Genomic DNA, 24,189 nt, shown 5'->3' with positions numbered 1-24,189 from the left:
GCAGCCAAAATTACGAGGCTGCCGAAAGTAAATCCAAGATCCAATTTCTTCAATTCTGAAATCTCTATTTAAATAAAGTTGGATATTCTTTATTTTTATTTATTTATTTTTTTTTTTACACAGTGATCACCACTTATCAAGGCCCGGAAGCCACTCAGGGATAAGGGTTATTGCAAGTACATTACGTTAGTGTGGAGATTTGATGAAGTGTTTACTTAAGGGGGCGGTTCATTATGAATTTGTTAACGTTGGACTTGAACACATCCAAGTTGTAGTCCGGTGGGAAGCAGGCAGACGGAACAGAGTTCCACAGGCGTGCAGTTCTAAGAAAGAAGCTTTGTTCATGGAATCCGCGTTTTGATTTAGGCACAGATATAGAGTGGGGGAAATTTTTCACAGTGGATTCAGCTAGATGGGTGTTTTTCATGAAAGATTGGCGAGGGGGGACCAGAGATTGGAGTTCAGACGAGCACCTGCCATGGAAATAACGATAAAACAAGGATAGGCTTGCAACGTCTCTTCTGTGGGAGAGAGGTTGCAGGGTAGAGAAAAGGGCATCCCCCACTAAACCACGAAGTCTATTTTGTACTCTGTCAATGCAGGATAGGCTGTTTTTAGCAGCTCCTGCCCAGATGTGGCAACAGTATTCCATCCTTGGACGTACTTGGCTTTTATATAGATAGAGAATTGCATCAGTATGAGTATATGTTTATATGTTTGATGTAAAAAAATTCACTTCTACACTAATTAACCAATCGTTATGGTGTTCGAATACAGCTGCTAAGCTTCAACATTATAGCAGGTGAGGCAGCGTGATAATGTTGTGGTCGTATGTATGCATCCGGGCTTTAAGTTAGAAGAAACTGCTATAAAAAACATCATCATTAGATACGTCTTCCCTGCAGACAATAATAACATTAGATTCATTATTTACAATAAAAAAAAATTTTTAAACCCAAAACTTAGTTATTAAAAACAATCTCTCCCCTCTGCTTACACCACTAGAACAGACCAATGTCATCTATCAGTTTAAATGTCCCTTGGGAGACTGTAACTCCTATGACACCAATGCAACTAATAGTTACGTCAGACATACGGCCACACCATTATCACACCGCCTCACCTGCAATAATGTTGAATCTAGTAGCATCTTCTAACATCTACATAAAAAACATCATTACCTCTCCTCGAATTTTAGAGAAATTTTAGGTTTGGTTGTTTGGTTGTTTTTCTTTTACGGCATATCAACCCTCTTCAGGTTATTTAATGCCGAATCCAAAGATTTTGAAGAAAAATTTTTTAATAGAATATATTTGTTGTTTTCAAGTCGGTTTCTATTTAAACCATTGGGACCCTAACAGGTACTACCACTCCGGGTCAGAGTGGACCTGGGAGCAATGGCAATTAAAGGATGGCTCCACACGCCCCAAAGCCCGCAAGCTGGGGCCTCACCACTGGGTATAGTTTAAGGTCATATCCAGGACCAGGGAGAAATTTTAGTTAACAACGCAAAAATACTACACCACAAAATGAATGTAAAGAAGTTTAAAATTCTTGAAGCTATTTATATCAAAACACAAAAACCTAGCCTTAGTCAGGTCACATTTCAGAACAGTACAAGTATATTTAAATGCCTAGCATAATTTGCCCTTCCCCCGATACCCAACCCATTCCTGCTACTGACCCCAGAACTGACATGCTCTTCTCCCTTTCCCATTCGCACCCCAACTTGGAAAAATCCTCCCAGAATTCCCTGCAGAGGCTAACACACATATTCCTAAGGATGCGTAGATGACTACATGAAAAGTAAAAATCATGGACACTTCGAGAAGAAGAAATGCTTGCCCCATACATCCATACCTTCGATGTATATACAAAAAAAAGATATGGAAAATTGAAAAAATAAAAAAGATATTACTATAAGAAGCTTTTTGTTGTTTTTAACAATGTCTGTCTAAATGAAAAAAATGCTGCTTAAATATATGCAATTCAAACTACATTATATATATATATATATATATATATATATATATATATATATATATATATATATATATATATTAGTGATGGGACGATGCCAAAATTTTTCCCGATTCCGATTCCGTTCAAAATTTCCGATTCCGATCCGATTCCCGATTCCGATTCTTGTAAAATTTATACATATTTAATTAGAGATTTTTTTGTTTGTTTTTTCGTAAATTTTCAAATTATTACATAAACCCCTGGTTAATGTCCGCGTATATTTTATCTCAAATGTTTGCCTTGTAATTGATTAAAAATTGTAACACAACAAAACATTTATTTTGATTTTAAAACAAAGCTATATTGTACCAGTTCGTATTTACTGTATAACATGCTACTTACATGAATAGTGGAAAATATTCGAAGATTGGTAGGCAAAATAAGAAAACGATGTAAGAACAATATATTTAACAACGCCACTTAGCAAAGCCACATCTCATTGTTACGAACGAATTTCTAAATAATAATATTACTATTATGAAAACCATTTTTAACGTGAGATTGCGTGAGCTTTCTGTGCTTTCTCTCGCAGCTAAATCCCTATTCCAAAATGAAATATTACTTTTATAGATTACGTGTTAGAACATTTTTTTAATTGGCGGAAAGAAAAGCGATCATTTAGAATTTAGAGTGTAAGATCAGTTTCGAATATAAATTTAACGTAAAATGATCATCATTTCTGGCCATCCTAATTCTTTATGGATATTAACTAAAGTGTTTCCCACTAAATTAAGTTCGGTTTGCAACGTTGTAAAACCATGTGTAATCGCTTAAAAAGTAGACACCCTATCCCCAATAAGCGCACATAATTTAAAATTGGTAACACACTACAGCTCATGTTACGTTATATTTATTTGTGAAACTGACCGTCTATTTTAAATTCCTAATGGTTTTATATATATATATATATATATATATATATATATTATAATCATGAGTGTTTATAGGCAATCTTTTTATTTCATTTTTAAATAGTTACGTGTAAAACGGTACGTAGATGTAAATAATGTATTCTCGTGAAATTATCGGTGTTTTTATTCCGTTTTCATTTTTCGCCCATCGCAATTATAACTTTTTGTTGCGAAAAGAAAAGTTCGATTCTCCATTTTATAAAAGACACGGACCCTTCCTACTACTAACCTTCAGTCCGTGATAATACAAAAAAAAAGCGATTATTTGTGCTTTTATGATTTTGCCGATTGGGTTGTGAGTCAATGGTAAAAAAATTAGTTAACTGCTTTAAAACGATTCGAATGGCTGGGAAACGGGGGATCATTTTATATTAAATTTAGAAATTTAGGAAAAAGGGCCATTTTCGCCAGCTAGGAAAAAAGGGCAAATATCGATTGAAAATTAATTTGAGCCCGGTTCTTGTTCCGATCAAAAGTGCCCCTTTTGGGAGCTGGATATTCCCCACATTTAAAAACGACTTTGTGTCTAACTTTACTTTCGGGGGGGGGGGGCAAGTAAATAGGAGCACTCAATATGAGAACAGTAGTACGAAGCATAAATTATAAAAATCGATTTTATTTCGTTTTAAAGAACCCTTAAAATTAAAAAAGAATTTGGTTAATTACAATGATTACAAGATAATAATTTAGTTATGTAATACACTTAAGTATCTCGTTGTTACTCATATTTAAGTCCTAAAATTCTTAAATTATGATGTAAAAACATTAACATTTCTCCAGTTTCGCCTTTCAGACGATTTCTACTTGGTGAATAAATATTACCTCCAATACTAAATAAATAATCGTGATACATAACTGATAAAAAAACAATTTTGAGTGAAAAAAATTTTTTCAAAAGTTTTCAGAAAAATGACTAAGTTCAACTTTTGCTCCACACCCAATATTAGCCCTAAAACCTCCAGGGCTTGTGACTCTGATTTTTCCCAGGGTCAGTGATACTTCCATCAGGTGTATATCAGGTATGCCCATGGTTTTGCCAAGTTTCAGAAAAATCTAATGAATGGATGAAAAGTTATTCTGAAAAATATGTCAATTTTGTCTATTTAGAGTCATTTTGAGGTATTTTTTTACCTCTTTTGCCCCCATGGGGGAGCTGATTACTTGTAAAAATGGACAAACGGCTATGTTTCAGGCCTTAAGACATGTAAATTTGAGTTCAGCACCATAAAAAAACACTAAATAGAGATACATAATCACATTTTAGACAAATATGAAAAAAAGAGCCTAAAAAAGGGGTGGTTTTTAGCCATAAAGTTCCCGGGGGGCGCAAACCAGAGTTTTGCCAGGGTCAGCGATACTGAATTTACATTTGCAACAATTGCCTTCACATTTTGGACAAGTTTCAGTAAAATCTAATGGACGGGAAAAAAAAGTTATGGGGCCAAAAGTGTCATTTTTGCCATTTTGAGCATTTTTGACCCCTTTTCAGCCCCTGGGGGAGCAACGAGAGTTTTCTTAAAAAAAAACTCGATGTTGTGCACATCTACGTATTGGAGTACAACTTGTGGCAAAATTTCAGAAAAAAGTAATGGACGGTTATCCGGGAATCATCCGGACGAACGGACGGACGAACGGACGAACGCCACTGAAAACTATAGTCCCTCTCCGATAAATCGGGGGGGACCAACAAGGAATGGGCAAAATTGTGAAAAGGCTTTGCCTTTGATTTAATTTGAAATATGCTTCCAGTGTGATTTTCTTCGATTCTGCCGGTATTGTTTATGTTTATACTTAAGGATTGCTACGACGGCGCCAATGCCGTCTGAAGCCGAGGCCTCCGTGAGATATATATATATATATATATATATATACATATATATATATATATTGAGTTGAAAGTATTGATATATATATATACATATATATATATATTGAGTTGAAAGTATTATGGGGTAATTAACACCTTCGATGCCGTTGGTTTCGACAACATTACTTTTTCACACCCACTTGCCAAATTTCTCAAGGAGTTTAATATGAAAAGATTTCAAACGAATAGAGTTTTATTTTATTTTCCTGGAGCCACATTGTCTGACACCGTCGCATTTTTCTCGGGTTTCGGAAAAGTTAAAAATATAAATGAATATCTCACAATGAATTTATCAAAGTCTGGATAAAATAGATAAAGAGAAAACGTTTAGAAATTTTTCAGATTGAAAAAGAAATTATATTTACATTTAAAAGTCCCCCCTCATTGAAATTCTACTTTTGGACGATATTTGTAAACCCACTAAAAACCAAATTATTTTTAGATCTAGGATGAAGCTCTAAACTGTCTTCACGTATTAAAAAGGGTGCTTGTGCAGTTTACACTATATTAAAAAATGAAAAATAAAAAAATATATATATTCTACGTACTCGTTATGGAATGAAGTTCTCATAAAAAAATCACGTACTTTCATCAAATAGTTTTTATTTTATGCCGTAAAAACGATTTGGGAAATTCGGAATCTTCCTAAAAAAAACTGCGATAATTAGTCAAGGGAGCGTAAAACAAAAACTATTTAATGAAATTACGTGATTTTGTTATGAGAACTTCATTCTATAACGAGTACGTAGATCTATAGAGTTTAGTTTTACTAATAGTTTAAAAGAAATAAATATTTATAATCAGTACAAGCAATTGAAAATTAACTTTTGAAAAATATTCAAAGAATCGATTTTGGAATCGGAAATTATACACAAATTTTTCTGATTCCGATGCCGATTCCGATTCCCCGAAAATTACCGATTTAACCGATTCCCGATTCCGATTCATCGGCACAACACTAATATATATATATATATACACACACACACACACACACACACACACACACACACAAATTTATCAAATAACCCCCCCCCAAAAAAAAATAGATAATTAATAAAATATCTTTTGTCAAAACCAATATGCACGTTCATAAGCAGTGCCAATGGAGACTTAGTATATTTCATTTTAGAAAACAGTTGCTCGTAAATATATACTGTTAAGTTGGTGAACCGGATGTAGTCTGTGAACTGGGAGTTGCCAACCCCCGATGTAGAAGAAGATGAAGATGAAAGTCTTACCTGCTGTAACATATCCAAGTCTTTTTGTAGCATATTCACCTTATTTTTCTCATGATGAAGTTCAATTTCCAAACCAGATTTCTTGATTTCCAAATTATGTAAATCTTTTTCCAAAGTTTTCTTTTTTTAAAAAAAAAAAAAGAGTGAGTGAAAAACGTAGTCAAATCTTAATTAAGGGTCAGATTGATAAAAACAATGAATATATACATTTGGAATCTTTCCAGTTTATTATATCATTGTGTGTGCGTGTGAATTCATTGGTATCTGATACTAGCTACGTTCCCCTAACTGCTAGAAAATAAAAAATAAAAGAATACAAAAAAAAGGAAAAATATGTATGATTTGCTTATATATTTTTACTTGAAAACTGTGGTGAGATGACATGTTCTTGCTGTAAATGTCTTATAAGGATTGGTTGTTGGTTGTTTTTGTTTTACGGCATATCAACCTTTTTCGGGTTATTTAATGCCGAATCCAAAGATTTTGAAGAAAAATTTTTAATAGAATATATTTGTTGTTTTCAAGTCGGTTTCTATTTAACCCATAGTTGGAACCCTAACAGGTACTACCACTCCGGGTCAGAGTGGACCTGGGAGCAATGGTAATTAATGGGTGGCTCCACACTCCCCAAAGCCCACAAGCTGGGGTCTCACCACTGGATATAGTTTAAGGTCATATCCAGGACCGTCTTATAAGGAAGAAATTGGAGCTCAGTCAAGCACCATCCATGAAATTTCTTTGAGTTCTTGCTCTGAATGTTGTCTTCAAATCGAATGTTAACACATACTTATCATAAACAGTCCTCATTCATAAGTAATCAAATTTTATTCATTCCATTTATCCTTTTTAATCCTCTTATAATATTCTTCATCATTCAACTGACAATCCATCCAACTCTTATTCCAAAGTAGCTTTTAACCTTGGTAAATGGTGAATCATTAAGGCAACAAAAAGCAAAAGGACAAAAAATTAGAACAGCAATTTAAAATGCTACAATGTAAGTTTCTTGGGGTTTTTTTTTACCTTTTCATCTTGAAAACTGTTTAAGAAGACGAATTCTTGCTTTAAATGTTTTACAAAGAAGAAATAGAGATTGAAACTTATTTGAGCACCTTTTATGGAAATAACAATAGAGTAGAGAAAAACTAGCAACGTCTCTCCTGTGAGAAAGAAGCCGTAGAGAACACAAGATATGCTCCCCTCCCCACTAAAAAAAACATTTCAAATTTTAGGATATGGAGATAATGTTGTTTTAAAAGTGATTCTTGCTTTTGTTTTTACCTTTTCGTTTTGTAACGATGAAAGCTGAACGCCATTCTCGCGTTCAAATCGTTCCTGGGTTTGCTGAGCATCCTCAAGTTGAATCGTTTGACGTTTCAAAGTTGATTCAGTATTCTTAAGCTAAAAAGAAAATTCAGCAGAAAAACTATTATATCTATTATTTAACTATTATTCAGATAAAACTGAAAATACACTAAAAGAAACCATTAAAAATTGCAAAGAATCCGGAAATGTTGTATACAAAAATCTTTAAATATATTTGCTTTATTGAATTTATTTGCTTTATTTCCATTCTTTTTAAAATTATAAAAAAAGTCATTAATCAATTATAAATTTTCTTATTTCAATTATTCAAATGACTATATATCTCTTTCTTCAACTATTCATTATTTAAAAAAGTTATTAACCAATTATAAATTTTATTATTTTGATTATTCAAATCATCATTCTTATATCGTATGAATCCAAAGATATACAGGGTGACCAAAAAAAAAACTGGAGGACAGTCAACGGATAAAAAAAAGGCCAAAGACCCTCGTGTTTTGATGTGATGTTTTGAATATAATAAACTAGTTATGACCAAAGTTTCATTTCATTTGGACAAAACACTAAGGAAAGAGGCCTAATTAGAGTTGAGCCCGGTTTTTTTGGGGGGTGGAGGTCACCCTGTATTAGCATTTTAATACACAAAATAAATTATAAATATAAACTTATAACTAAACCTATAACTGTTCAAGTGTTATGTACCAATAAATGCAATCATCACCATCATATTGTATGAATCTGAAGATTCTATTGTTGCCATTGGTTGCCCTAATATTTTTCTAGTTAGAATTATTTCTAGAAAGACATCAGATACTTATGGGAGGGACCACATGAAGGTTGCCAACATCCTAAGTGAAAGTGATTTTTGTAGAACAAAATGGATTCTGTCTGTTCCGTAACCACCGTCACCTCATAATAATTGCAACGCTGTAACAACATTACTTGTCACTACTCAATTGTAATTCTGCTTCTTTTCTTTTACATATTTTTTAAAAACAAAACAATATAAATGAACAAATTAATCAACTTCTACTTTTATTTCATTCTAACTAGAATCCCGATTATTTATTATCTCTTCCTTCAACGATTCATTACTTTGGAGCTTGAAAATAAAACAAAGTCACGCACCCAATTTAACTTTATCTTTCACCTTGTTCCCACCTTCAGTCATAGCTACATTACTGGCCAAACAGAAAAAGGAAAGAAAGGATTTTTAAAGCTCCCATGTTTTATTCAACCAGGAAGCAGGCCAGTGGAACACTGTTCCACAGCCGGGCAGTTCTGAGAAAGAAACTTTGTTCATGGAATCTGCATTTAGATTTAGACACAGATAGAGAGTGGAGGAAATCATACATAGTGGTTGTAGCTAGTCAAGTGTTTTTGTGAAAGTTTCGCAAAGGGGAACCATAGACTGGAGTTCAGTCGAGTAATTGCCATGAAAATAGCAATAGAGCAGAGACAGGCTTGCAACGTCTCTTCTTTGGAAAAGTATTTGTAGGGAAGAGAAAAGGCCATAACCTACAAGGTTTTGAAGCTGGTTTTGAACTCTATCAAGGCTGGATAGGGTTACCCGTAACCCTTATCCTTGAGTGGCCTTCGAGCCTTGATAAACATATACATTTTGTCTTTATTTTACTTTACTTTTTTTATTGATTTATTTTTATTATATTTCATTATATTAGCTTTTCATTTAATTACTTTAGCCATTGTTGAACCTCTAACGAGATAATTAACATTATCAAAACGTAGATTAATCCATTTCATTTATAAAAAGTCTGAAGTTATTTAATTTATAAGGATGAATGAAAAAGTAGCAAAAAAAATTTATTTTTTTTTTTGATAACATAAGTTAGCCTAATTAATCTAGAGCAAAAAATCTAGATCCCATATCCAGAACATTTTTGTTCTTTTGTTTAAGGAAGGTGGTGTTTGATCAACACTGTTGGGGGAGCTTTGATTTAATATATTGTTTTATTTTTAAAAATAAAGTATTTCATGGTAAACAACTGATGATCCTTAAAAACTTAGGACTATTGTGAATTTGAGGAAGCAAGTTGATTCAGCGATTGCAGGAGATTAAATGACTTACTGACAAAATAATCTTCTCACAAAGAACAAAATATTTTAAAAATTTTAAATTTGTTTTCAAAGTTAAAGAACTTTAAAGACTACACACACTCACACATATTTATTATATAAAGGAAAGTTGTCTGTGTGTTTGTTTGTATGCCTCACAAAAACTTTTGATAGATGCAACGAACACTGACAAAATTGGTATCGTTAGAAAGATTAATCTTTTGGACAACAACTATCAAAAAATTGTCCAAAAACACTAATTCTTTGACTGTCAACTGGGCCGTTTTTTGCAAGGAGGGGTCAGTATTTGCATCAACATTTTTGCAAAGTCATTCACGCCTCATGATCTCGACGTATGCATAAAACACATTATTGCGTGGGCGAGACAGCTAACGCATTTGCTTTTTTTCATCTCCTTTTCCTCTTTGAGCCTGGCTTCTGGGGCTAATTTTTTTTTTTTTTTTTTTTTTCACTCACACAAGTACTCACTGCTATTTTCATTTTTTTTAGGGAGTTGGTTGCTCAATAGCTTTACTATACAACCTCTCCACACTCAGGCAACGCCAGGTACCCATGCTAGTATATATATATATATATATATATATATATATATAAGCAGATTATTTAGTTTCAATTTATTTTTCTGTAATTTACATAATTTACGGAAATCAAGATCCTGAGTGATGGTAATCATCCTTGCTAGTAGAAAATAAAATGATAATTCAATGTGTAATTATTAAAGTTACGTTGATACAAGAATACAAGAAATACACACACACGCAATATGAGAATGATATGATGAATGTGCACGGGGGGGGGTATTAAAGACAAGCTTAGTTCTGATGACCTCAGAGGAAGAATAAATCTGAACATTACATGGAGTTATGTGCAGAACAGGAAATTTTGATGGTATGGCCACATTGAAAAAAATAGATGAGAGTTCTCCGGTTAGTATATGTAGAACAGTTAAGGTAGCAGGTCCAGTTCAAAGGAGAAGGATAAGATAAACATGATAGAAAGTGATGAAAAAATGGACTTGAGAGAAAGACCTGGCCAGAGATAGGTTAGTTTGAAAATCAATTTCTTAAAACATGTAAAAATCGACTTGAGAGAAAGACCTGGCCAGAGATAGGTTAGTTTAAAAATCAATTTCTTAAAACATGTAAAAATCGACTTGAGAGAAAGACCTGGCCAGAGATAGGTTAGTTTGAAAATCAATTTCTTAAAACATGTAAAAATCGACTTGAGAGAAAGACCTGGCCAGAGATAGGTTAGTTTAAAAATCAATTTCTTAAAACATGTAAAAATCGACTTGAGAGAAAGACCTGGCCAGAGATAGGTTAGTTTAAAAATCAATTTCTTAAAACATGTAAAAATCGACTTGAGAGAAAGACCTGGCCAGAGATAGGTTAGTTTGAAAATCAATTTCTTAAAGCTTGTAAAAATGGACGTTAAACTGAATATGATGTCTCAATTTTATTTTTATAAATTTGGACTAAATAACTATGTTCTGTGACAAAATGAAAAAAATAAAAAGGAAAATAAATTACCTGATTTTCTAATTCAACAATTTTGATTTTTAATGAAGAGAGGCATTCTTTCAATTCCTAAAAAAAGTAAAAAAATAAAAATAAAATAAAACATGATTTTCTTTTGTAATATGATCACCAATCAATTTTAGTTGTCCGATTCAATTCACTTTTTCGTTGCTTGTCAGTGTATGAGTTATTTCCCTTGACAGAGATAACTAGACAAATGACTTGGAGAGAAATTTGAATGCCTATTAGACATTGTCCTCGTATTTCTAGGGTCTTTTTGTACAAGGGTTTGTCAGAACAACCTGGCATGAGAATACTTCCCCCTACAAGTGAAGCCTGACTAAATATTCAAAATAACATGGTATTCAAAAAAAGTCCAAATAAACGGCTACTCTACACTGGCTTATACAAAGATTGGTGCACTTTCTCCAAGTGATATTCCCTACAGTAACAGCACTAAACTAAATACTCAACCAGACTAGATGAATTCTTGTCTTAGAATCCAGTAAGACCAAGAGACCAAAAAAAAAAAAAATATATATATATATATATATAGTGGAAGCGTGCTGGGCCCATAACCTCTAGAAATGTAAGCCATTTTGAGTTTCAGATTGTTCGCTGTTACACACAAGTCCTGGGAGGTGACTTGTTTGTAGTACACAGTTCCACAGAACAAAATATTCTTACCGTGTCGAAACCTGGGAAAAGAACATGTGAAATTGCTCCAGAAAAGGTTTAATATTTATGAAGCAATTCTGGTTTCTGATTGGTTGGTAGCAGAACGTGGTTTAATTTGATTCATCAGTTCTTAGCAGCATCGTTTATAAATAGAATCGTCCGACTGTGTGGGATCATACCCCATTAATCTCAAAATATTGCAACATATATATATACTATAACGTAGTTAACTGATCAATATTTGAGAGAAAAATTAATATTATTTACTTTTTTTTACTAACTCAATGCTTAAGACGAAAATTACTGTATATTTCAGTGTATAAGGCAACCATCAGATAAGATGAGATGCAAAATTGGAGCAAATTTACATAAATTTTTTATATATCGGTTGGATAAGACGACTTCTAAATCATGAAACCATGTTTGTTTAGCCTAGGCTAAAGATTGCAACACCCGGTATCTTATGAAATATTGGCTTTTAATGATGATTTTTTTTAACTTTAAAGGTCGTCTTATACGCCGAAATATACTAACATATTTGGGGGAGAGGAAAATTAATATTACTAACTTCTTTTACTAACTCATACAATAAGAGTGAAAGTCATTTTGTTTTATAACCAGAAAATGAATTTATTTATTAATTTAAATAACTCAATTTTTATTCATTAATTTTAATAATTTTTAACTTTAATAATAACTTTAACTTCAACTTTTTTAACTTTAATAATTTTAATAACTTTAATTTATTCATTAATTTAATAATTTTAATAATTTAATAATTTAAATAATTTAATAATTTTAATAATTTTTAACTTTAACTTTTTTAACTTTAATAATTTTAGTAATTTTTAATAACTTTTATTTATTTATTAATGTAATAATTTTTATAATTCAATAATTTAATAATTTTTAACTTTAACTTTTTTAACTTTAATAATTTTTATAATTTTAATTTATTCATTAATTTAATAATTTTAATAACTTAATAATTTTAATAATTTAATAATTTTAATAATTTTGATAATTTAATAATTTTAATAATTTTTAACTTTAACTTTTTTAACTTTAATGATTTTAATAATTTTTAATAATTTATTCATTAATTTTAATAACTCAATTTTTGAGAGGAAAATTAATATTGCTAACTTCTTTTACTAACTCATGCAATAAGAGTGAAAGTCATTTTGTTTTATAACCAGAAAATGAATTTATTTATTAATTAAATTCATATAAATCAGATTTTCACATTTATTTAAGTTTATATGTACATCATCATCTTTCACCCCCCCCCTTTTTTTAATGAGATTTATTCGATCGGTTATTTGATCACTATCACAGGATTCTATTGTTGGTAATGGTTTTCCTGATATCTTCACCTGTTAGAATTTTTTCTAAAAAGTTATCAGATACTTAGAGGAGGAACCAGGTGAAGGTTGTCAACATCATAAGTCTATCCAGACAAAACCATATGCTGAAAAAAAGCATGTCGCTAATAAAATTTTCATTCTAAATTTTTTTTTTTTTTTTTTTTACATAGGTGTCACCACTTATCAAGGCCCAGAGGCCACTCGAGGATAAGGGTTAATAGGTATACATTAGTTATTGTGATTTTAGCATAGTAAACAGTGGGAATTTTGTAACTTGGATTACTTAGGGGGACGATTCAATTAGAACTTGTTCACATTGGACTTTTTCTTTTTTTTTTAGGTATCAACACATTATCAAGGCCAAGAGGCCACTCAAGGATAAGGGTTAAAGAGTGTATAGTAGAAATTGGACAATATAATAATCATTAGTAATGAAAATTTGTTAAATTTGATAACTTATATGGAACGGCTCATCAAGAACTTATTTACGTTAGACTTGAAGACAACCATATTGTAGTCAGCCGGAAAGCAGGAAAACGGAAGACAATTCCACAGGCGTGCAGTTCTAATAAAAAAGCTTTGTTCATGGAATCTACGTTTAGGTTTAGGCACAGATAAAGAGTGGGGGAAATTATTGATAGTGTTTACAGCTAGACAAGTGTTTCTTGTGAAAGTTTGGCGAGAGGGGACCATAGATTGAAGCTCAGTCGAACACTTTCAATGAAAATAACGATACATCAGAGACAAACTCGCAACATCTCTTCTGTGAGATAGAGGTTGCAAGGAAGAGAAAAGCACATCTCCTACGAGGCTACGAAGTCTATTTTGAACTCTATCAAGGCATGACAAGTCCTTTCTAGCAGCTCCTGCCCAGATGTGGCAACAGTATTCCATCCTTGGACGTACCTGGCTCTTATATAGATAGAGAATTGCATCAGCAGTGAGATATCTACTGGATCGATAGAAAGATCCCACCATTTTTCCAGCGGCCTTGGCAACAGATTTGATGTACGTGTTCCATTTAAGATTAGGAGTAATTGTCAAGCCCAGAAGCTTATCAAAACTTGAGGCCTCCTGAAGACGAGAGCCATTCATTTCAATTGATGCCAGATGGGGATCAGAATGATGATGATGTAAAGAGAGAAGCTTGGTTTTAGATGCATTAAAGTAACCAGCCACTCCTTTCCCCATTGTACTACATGCTCAAGATCAGAGGAGAGAGAATTAGAGAGAATTTGGTCGTTTACCGTCTTAGATGTGCTACCATAAATGGTAGTGTCGTCAGCATAAATGTCTACAAATGATGTAAGGATGTGATTTGGAAGATCATTAATGTACCCGCAACATTTAGAAAATAAACTTACTTTGTTTGCTTCTTGTTCTCTTTTCATTTCTTCTTTCCACATTTGATTTTGGTTTTCCATTTCTTGAATTTGCGTTTGGAATGACCTAATTTATTAGAAAGCAGAAATTGTAAGCAAATGCAAATATGAACATCTTAAAGCAACAAATTAAAATTTCATTATTTTTCTATCTTTTAATTCAAATCTTATTGATAGAATTAACAAAGATTTCAAACCAGTCTGTCTTTTGTACTAAACATGAAATAATATAGTTTCACTTTTAGATTATTGTATGATTCTTCCATCTTTTAATGCTCAATTCAAATCTTATTGATAGAGGAGAGATCCTCCTTAGCCTTTGAGATGTCACGTTCTAGGTTGGTAAGAAAATGATGTTGACTTTTGTTAGGTTGGTAAGCAAATAATGTTAGGTTTTCTTGTATTAATAAGCAAATGATGTTGGGTTTTCTTAGGTTGGTAAGAAAATGATGTTGTATTTTCTTCAGTTGTTAATAAAATGATTTTTTCTTTTTACATTAATAAGTAAATGAATTCCAGTTTTCTTAGGGGAGAGAAATAAATATTTCTGGTATAGAATCGTTAAATTTTTTACTAGTAATTTCTGTGCTACAATTCCCATCTTTCTTTTACAATCTTTCCCCTTCTTATCCGGTTTAAACTTATGGCAAAAGTCTAATGTTGCTGTTATGTAGAGCACAGATACTACATTGTGAAATATTTATTGGCAGAAAAAATAAAGAATTAGCATTTAAAACAAGTTAGGAACGAGGCCACTAAAAATGTGAGGAAAAGAGGGTCATAAAAATTCATTGGAATAACACAGCAAAAACAAAAAAGTTTAACTAATAAAACCCTTCTACCTATTTCTAAATAACAGACTATCCTCTGATTTTTAGCTTGTTCAGAAGAACTGAAATCAAGCAGATTAATCAATCTCTAAATGGGAGTGGGGTCTAAGTAAGAGAAAAAAATAAAATGGGATTGGAGTTTAGAGAATGTGTTGTGTCTTTCCAAGATAAATGCAATTTGGAGAGAGGCTGGGGATAAAAAAATGTAAGTAGAGAGTAGACATATCACCGAAGGTGGGGTGGGGTAGGGTAACTTGCTCACTCAACTAGTTAAGAGGCTAAGGTTATCCAAAAGGCCAAGGTTTGACAGGATTAGAAACTATCTGCTCAGACAAGGAACACATACATCTTGATTTTAGCCAAAAGGTCAACTAAATATAAAAATGGCTCAGATGGGTTGCTTCATGCTTTTTTTTTTCTTAGTTAAATAATTCTTTATAATTTTCATTTGAGGAACATTAAGTAAAAATATTTCAGATTTTAATTTTTATTTGATTTACATTTTTAAGCTTATACAGAAAAAGAAATAAAAATTTAATTCTCTATCAAAACCCCCAATACTAATGATTACTACAATACTATCTCATTGATTACTGTACAGGCAATAACCCTTATCCCTGAGTGACCTTTGGGCCTTGATAAGTGGTGACCCCCCCATGTAAAAGAAAAAAAAAATTTAGTTGTAAGGTAGACAATTTCTTTTATATTCTTTAATTTAAATATGAGTTATCTCCCTTAAATTATTTGAGTTATTCTTAAGAATGATGTCTCATGTGACCGATTTTGATGCCGAAATTAAAAGGACACTGATTGGACAATAGTGGAGAGGAAAATTAGCATCTTGTAATGCTTAACAAACCCAACATTAGAGAGGTAGAGGAAAATCTTGATTTAACACTCATATAGAAGAGGCCATTTGTTTTCTGAAAACTTATACTGAAGTAAAATGAAAAAAATCATAGAAAAAAGATGAATACACACTTTGCTTCAAGAGGGAAGAAAGACAAAAAAAAAAAATTGTTATCACATATGGCAGTACAACTGCGACAACCATAAAGTCAACTGGATGATAAACGGAAACCGAATGATGTTGTATACTTGACTTAACACAGTCTCAAACAATTCCGTCCACACGACTTGACACGGTCTTGAACAACTCTGTCGATTCAAACCCAAACAATTCCATCAAAACGACAACACGATCCCGAATGGCTCCATCGAAATTACTCAACATGACACGGTACCAAAGCAACCTCAGCAGTTACTCGTTGAGTGACTCTGGTATCGGGTTTTTATAGCCCTTGGACAAACACATTTTCATCATAGGTAGGCCATACAATTCTTGAATGTTTTTATACAATTCAATGTACTTTTCAAATATACTATAAGTTATTAAAACTATATTCAAAGATAATATTCTCACTTACTCATCAATTTTGACACCTGTTTAAGTAAAAATGAGATTTATTTAATCACTATCGATGAAATAAATTGCTTACTGTTCAGCATTTCTTTGTAATTCTTTCTCCTTGCTCATCTCTTGTTTGGCCGATTCATATTGAACCTGCGCTTGGATGTAGTTCTCTTGCAGTTTGTCTCGTTCATTCTGTATCTTAGCAACGCTCTCCTGCAGCTGGCACTTCTCAAGCACCAGCGCATGCTGTTCCAGCTCATGCTTGTGTTTGCAGTCCTGGAGCACCGATTCTGCCTGTCTCTGCAAATTGAGGAAAGAAAAAAAAATTAACAACAGAAAGTATGAAAAAATGCAACCATGCTTTTGTGATGCTATCAACGTACGTCCGCCCTAAAAAAAAAAATCTTAAAAAGTAAAAAAAGAGGAAAAACTATAACAAAAAAGAGAAACAAAGACAGCTGTAATAGGATTGTTAATCAAGGTGTGGTAGGTGAATGGGACAAAAGATCAGACAATATAGGTCATATATTTAGTAACATAGTATGAACAGTTTTAAGAGTGGCAGTGAATTTTGTGAAAGTTTGGCACAGTTTTGAGTTTGCAACGGTTGAGGACAGTTTCCCGTTAGAGACAGTTGAAGACAGACTGCAGTTTGAAGCTTTAGGAGGCCAAGATCAGGAAATGAATTGAATGATGAACATGGCCTTGACAGAAGACACAGACGTAGACATTAGCGTTTAGAGGGTTGCTTCTTGTGACAGTACCATACATGCACAACCAATATATACAGGGTGGAATGATAAAATTGTCACCATAGAAAAGATGACATGATTCCATTTCCATTTGATGAAAACTGGTTTTCTTTTTTTGTTGCAGACCATCTACTAGTTGGTCTGTTGTGTACAAATCCCAAGAGCGACAGGAGCCATCTATCATGTCTGAAAGTGACACAATGTTCAAGGAGCAAGATCGGAGATGCGCCGCTGTACACCTCAAGCTCCCTACCGATCCAAGTTATGACAACAGGACCATTGCCAGCACCCTCAAAGTGTATCACTGGATTGGCATAAATAAAAGGGACGTACCTAGGTGATGAAAACAAATTTGTTTTCTTTAGGGTGACACTTTTATTATCGTTCCACCCCATGTTTTCTCTTGCATTATTTATTTTTTTTTTTTTTTATTTGTGCTCACCTCTTCAGCAGTCCCTGATATGAGAAATGGTGGCACGCCCAGAAGAGAAGATAAAAAAGAAGATGAAGGAGAATAAGACCACGGAAACAGTGTTGGGTATGAGGATTGTTGTCAAGTGAGAGTGTGCATATTTGTACAGTCATTTATTTATAGGTGTTCAAAAAGAATTGATTATTATACTAAATGTGAGTTAATCAACAGTTGTTTCTTTAAGTTTTTTTTTTTTTCCTATTTATTTTAATCACAAAAGATACATGCAAAATGATATCTTGATTTTGGGATTGAGTTATGTTTGAAACAAAATCCATTTTAATAATTCTAATTAGCCATAATTTGCAATTAACTCATTAAATGACCCATCCCTCACTAAGTTTCGGTCTATCACTTTCTTCCTCACTTACTGTATGTTATTTACTGCTACTCGGCTCTTATTTGATACTGTCTCACTTTCATTTCTCAAAGGTAAAAAAGGAATAAAAACATTTGAATAGTCCATTATAAACAGAAGGGAATATCACCACAGACAGTAATATTATTTAATCCATAGCTGGAGAAGACAAGAGGGTGTATCTATCGTTTCATCAGCCATGATTAAGTAATTTGCAATAGTATTCTGAACATCACCTCTACTAAGAGTTAAACTTTAACCGCCAAAAAAGTGTTACTTGGAATGGAATTTTATTTAGTACTTTATCCATTACGCCACAAGGACCCGTGGTGTAACATAAAATAGAAATAAATAGCCAGAGATTCGTTTGGAAGATTCTAAAAACCATCAAAGATATGCCAGCATCTAAAGCAGACTGACGACGATGATGATGAATGTGTACTTACTTTTTCAAACTGCAGTTCTTCTATTTTCAATAAAAATTCTCTAGTTTTCTCAAGCTGAATTTTTGAAACTTCTTCCTGAAAAGGAAAAAAAAAAATAATGTTTTTAAAATAATAATTAATATTATTATCAAAAACAATCTTTTTTTTATAATAATAATTATTATTATCATTTAAAACAAATTTTTTATAATAATAATTAATATTATTCCCCAAAAAAAGTTTTTATAATAATAATCATTATTATTCAAAAAATTTTTTATAATAATTAATATTATTATTAAAAAAAAAATCTTTTATAATCATAATTATTATTATCATAAAAAAATTTTTTTTATAATAATAATTAATATTATTCCAAAAAAAATTTTTTTATAATAATGATTAATATTATTATTCCAAAAAAAATTTCTATGATAATAATTAATGTTATTATTAAAAAAATTTTTTTTATAATAATAATTAATGTTATTATTAAAAAAATTTTTTTTATAATAATTAATGTTATTATTAAAAAAAACACAAATTTTTATAATAATAATTATTATTTTAAAAATAAAAGTTTATAATAATAATATTATCCAAAAAAATTTTTTTATGATAATAATATTAATTATTATTCACAAAAACAAAAATTTTTATAATAATAATTAATATTATTATTTAAAAAAATAAAAATTTTTATAATAATAATAATAATAATAATAATAATAATTATTATTATTAAAAAAATATTTATTATAATAATTACTATTATTATCCAAAAAAAGAAAACAAAATTTTTATGATAATAAATATATATTATTATTAAAAAAATTTTTTTTAAATTTTAATAATAATTAATATTATTATTCCAAAAAAAAAAAAAAAGAAGTTTTATAATAATAATTAATACTAGCAAGACCTGTGGAAATTCCACATATGTAATATATTGATGTTGGCATTTTGCAGATGTTCAGCGTAAATGGAGACACCCTGAAATTATTGCAGCTCTTTTGTTAAAACTGCAAAAGTATTTATTTTAGCTAGCAGGGACGCCCGGCATAGCCTGGTCGTAAAATGTGCTTAAATATGATATTTTAATTTATGCAGATCTCGTACATATTACTATAAGAGTCAATTTTCGACCCATTCTTATATATTATAAACCTGTGATTTCAAAATTAAAAAAATATATCCATATGGTGTGGGTGCTTCAGCTTGAATCGAAATCGAAACCCAAACTTATGAAGGAAAAAAGAATGTATGTATATATAACTTTAGTTCTTTTAGCTGTAATCGAAACCAAAACTGATGAAGAATTCTTGATAAAATTATTTATTACAAGAAATGGAAAGGCATAACAATTAAACGACAGACACTCGGAAGAAAGAAAAAAATAAATGTGATACAGAAAATAACACACATGCTATCGTATTAATATATAGATTAAAATATGGTACTCATGCAGAGAGTGATCCAGGCGTAACTCAGCGCACGCACACGCCCGGCTTTCCTCAGAACATGACGCCAACAGCCGGAGTAAGCCGAGTGTCGCCAAGAAAATTAAGCTGTCTGACGTAACATAAAGCTGAGCCAATGACAATGTAGCACGATGGTTTTCAACGCGATGCGCATTCGCACGAGTTGAAAATTCTAAGCAGCAGACGACAATTTGGAAGAGGAAGAAAAGAAAACAAATTAGTTAAAAAAAAAGCAAAAAAAAAAGCTCACCATTTCGTACTTTCACGTCAGAAAAAAAAAAACATGAATTTTACAGCCTTAAGTGAGCAGCTAAAAACACCAGCCGGAGTCCTCGATTTTGTCAAGAAAAAATTTATTGCCACGAACGAAAACTTGTGCACATGTGGACACAGATGCAATCTTATTATAAGCGGAAAGGTGAGCGATGGCTATGCCTGAAGGTGTCAAGCTACAAAATGCCGAACCTTTACATCATCCGGACTGGTAACTTTTTTGGCAAGTCTAGGCTGACAATTGCCATCATAATTAAAATCATCCACTTGTGGGCGTTCGAGCAAGCAACACAGAAAGACCTCCAGTGCGAATACGGAATACGATCTACACACACACACGATTAATAAAACAAGGGTCTGAGGAAACAACAACAATATCTGTTTAAATATTAAAAAAAAACAATCCCACCCAGTTTTGTTTCAACTTTTCTAGTTCTCAGGTTTTTCCTTGAAAAAAAAAAAATAAATAAATAAAATAAAATAAAATAAAAAAATAACACCCAAAAAAAAAATAAAAAAATTGTTTTAAATTTTTCTTGAAAAAAAAAAAAAAAATTACAAAAAAAATTCCTTGAAAGTATTTGACTAACCTCTAAACCTTTTCTCAAACAAAAAAATCTTTAACATTATTTTAAAATATATATATATATATATATATATATATATATATATATATAGCAAAAAAAACAGAAAAAATATTGTTATAACATTTTTCTTTACAATTAATAAAACTTAAAATTTAAGGTAAGTTTTCTTTTCTTGTTATGCTTTCATCGGCGATGCTCGGCTTAGTCCGGCTGTTGACGTCATGTTCCGGAGAAAGCCGGGCGGACTCGGAGTTACGTCTGCATGAGTACCTAAAATATTTTATGTATCAAAAACAGTTTTTTCATGAAACTATTTTAGTTAAAACAATGTTGTAATAAAAATAATTTATTTAGAAAAAGGAACTGTCATTTAATATATATATAATAACTTGTTGCTATCTTCGAGGTTTCATAACATATGCATCTGGGCTTTTGTTTACATGTTATAGCAATTAGTAGTATCAATAATATTTTAATGAACGAAGATATCAGCGTCTCTCTCTCTTTCTCTCTCAATAAACAAATGTAAAGAAAAATAAACAATGAAAAAAAAAACAAAAAAACTGCTCAACGGCCGAGAGATGTGTGCTATAGTTTTTTTTTATTACGGAATAACTTAAAATCAATTATTTCTTAACAACTTTTGTAAGATAAAACCCTAAATTTTATAGAGTTAAAAACAAATATATCTGTAAGAACACGCTAATTGGACAGAACCTAGAGCATTCATAAATGTGTATTCCGAAATTAAATGTCTATTCCAATCAAATTTGCCCGAAAGCGTGACACACAAAAGAACACACACGCTATTGTATTAATATATAGATTATGCAAAAAAAAAAAAAATCAAAGATTTTTATAATAATAATTAATATTATTATTCACAAAAACAATTTTTTATAATAATAATTAATATTATTATTCAAAAAAAAAATTTTATAATAAATATTATTATTAAAAAAAAAAAATTTTATAGTAATAATATCATTATTCAAAAAAAAAAATTTGTATAATAATAATATTATTATTCCAAAAAGAATTTATAATAATAATTAATATTATTATTCAAAATAAATTTTTTTTTATAATAATAATTACTATTATTATTAAAAAAAACAAAAATTTTAATAATAATAATTAATATTATTATTATCAAAAAAATTTTTTATAATAATAATTAATATTTTTATCAAAAACAATTATAATAATTAATATAATTATTAAAAAAATTTTTAAATAATAATTAATTTTATTTTTCAAAACGTTTTTATATAATAATAATTAATATCATTATTAAAAAAAATATTTTTATAATAATAATTAATATTATTATTTAAAAAAAATTTATAATAATAATTAATATTATTATTCAAAAAAAAAATTATTTTGATAATAATAATTAATATTATTATTAAAAAAAAAATTTATAATAATAATTAATATTATTATTCAAAAAAAAAAGGTAACAACTTTTTTATATTCTTTGGAAACTGAAGCAAATAGCAAATCAGACAACTTTTGCCTTTAATTTATTTCCAGTTTTCTTAAGATAAGATTTTCAATTCAAATTCAATTTTTATGGTATCTTGTTTATTAAATTGTTAGGTGAAAGCACAGAAGAGTTAACAAAGCCCCACTCTCCCCATCTTAATTTCAGCACAGTCCATAAACTGCAGAAGTACCTATTTCCATAATGAGACATTATTTTCGTTTTTTTTTCTATACTGATTTATACATTTTTTCTTAACTGTTACAGTTTGAGACATTTCCTTTCACTTTTAACTTCATTGATTTAGACGCTATTTTATATTAGTGCAAATACTGCCAAAAGATAAGCTGAGCATGCGGAGTCCTCTATCCCCAGAGCGAAAAATTTACTCTCACCATGGCTAATGTTTGTGCAAATTTTTTTAAATATCCAAAGCGTGGTTATCGAGAAAAGTGTAAACAAATGAATGGCTGAACAATTTGGGGGCAATTTTATTTCTATAATATCCTCTAGGAGGCAACTAGAGTTATCCTGGAAAATCTATTCCGACAAAAATTTACTTTCACCATGACTAATGTTCGTGTAAAATTTTTAAAAAATTCAAGGTGTGGTTATTGAGAAAAGTGTGAACAGATGAACAGGAGTGAATTACCAGATCCAAGCCCTCTTTTGTCTGGGGACCAATAATTATTTTTTCACATTATTTATGACAGAGGGCATAAACTCATTTTATGCATTACATAAGCCTTTTTTTTATCGATTTTAATTTTTCGGTTCTTACATTATCAGCTTGTTGATTTGGCATGTGTTGTTTTAACTGTTCTTCTTGTTTTAGATTTCTTTCTTGAATTATGTCCTTGAAAAGGGTCTTTAGTTCTCGATTTTCAGCCTCAAGCTGAAATAAAAAAAATAAAAAAATGGTGAATGATGTTAGGAACAAGCATTTTCTATGTCACAAAAAATTTGATTTTTAATAAAATGTGAAAAAAAAATAAAACCTCATGAGAAGAAACAACATCCCACCTTCTGCCACTTCATGAAAACCGACAAAACCAATACCACCACACAAATCAGCCCATAGTTTCAAACACACAAAATCTTCTGGCTCCTCTCTCAACTACTAAAACCTCTACATTCAACCTTTTCAGACACATCAGCAACTTGGACGACATCATCCACAGATAACTTATGTTATGCAAAATGTAACACCCCTTCTTGAGGAGGTGGCTAGGACTCTTATTTCACTGGATCTCGGCACGTGGTCGTCTAGACTCCTCGGAGGTTGTTACATAACCTGGTATGCTGAAAGCGAATATCGAAGCGGCAGGCAGGAAGAAAGACGACGATTGTAGTCTATCTACAAAAGCTTAATTCTCATAAAATTATGTACAAATGTTTTTAAGATGCTAATTCAGATTTTGTAAGTTCTTTACAAAGTCTCAACTCTCTTCACAGACAGCGACCGACGGATGGATGAGGTGGGGAGGGGTCACGTCTTTTCTCTACTCTGATCTGAACTCTGTTCGACTCAACTCTGAAACTCTTCTCTGAAACTTACTAATTTTCGCACGACAGTCGTATTTATAGTAAGGTACGTGGATGGGGTAGTGCTTCTCCATAGTCAATAAGATTCCGCCACGAATGTCAACGAAATCCTAAACCCCAGGGTTTTGCGTGGGTACAATTCCCACACTGAATCT

The 24,189-nt window shown here is 31.2% G+C and overlaps 1 protein-coding gene across 8 annotated transcripts in view; it reads right to left on the bottom strand.

The window, feature by feature from the left end:
• Positions 1–24,189, bottom strand: part of LOC145254754 (uncharacterized) — a 203,857-nt gene that overhangs the window by 58,069 nt on the left and 121,599 nt on the right. For all 8 annotated transcript variants that reach the window (XM_080113497.1, XM_080113500.1, XM_080113498.1 and 5 more), the window contains 7 exons: positions 23,271–23,384; positions 18,681–18,755; positions 16,738–16,952; positions 14,391–14,475; positions 10,994–11,050; positions 7,323–7,442; positions 6,042–6,161 (listed from right to left, as the gene is read on the bottom strand). In XM_080113497.1, the coding sequence (XP_079969623.1) occupies positions 6,042–6,161; positions 7,323–7,442; positions 10,994–11,050; positions 14,391–14,475; positions 16,738–16,952; positions 18,681–18,755; positions 23,271–23,384 (786 nt within the window). The remainder of the gene's footprint in view (positions 1–6,041; positions 6,162–7,322; positions 7,443–10,993; positions 11,051–14,390; positions 14,476–16,737; positions 16,953–18,680; positions 18,756–23,270; positions 23,385–24,189) is intronic.

Source organism: Euprymna scolopes, chromosome 30, assembly GCF_053919585.1.
Source record: "Euprymna scolopes isolate OS-2025 chromosome 30, ASM5391958v1, whole genome shotgun sequence".
Classification (NCBI taxonomy): Eukaryota; Metazoa; Mollusca; class Cephalopoda; order Sepiida; family Sepiolidae; genus Euprymna; species Euprymna scolopes.
The sequence above is the reverse complement of the archived record's forward strand: the minus strand, read 5'-3'. Positions and strand labels throughout refer to the sequence as shown.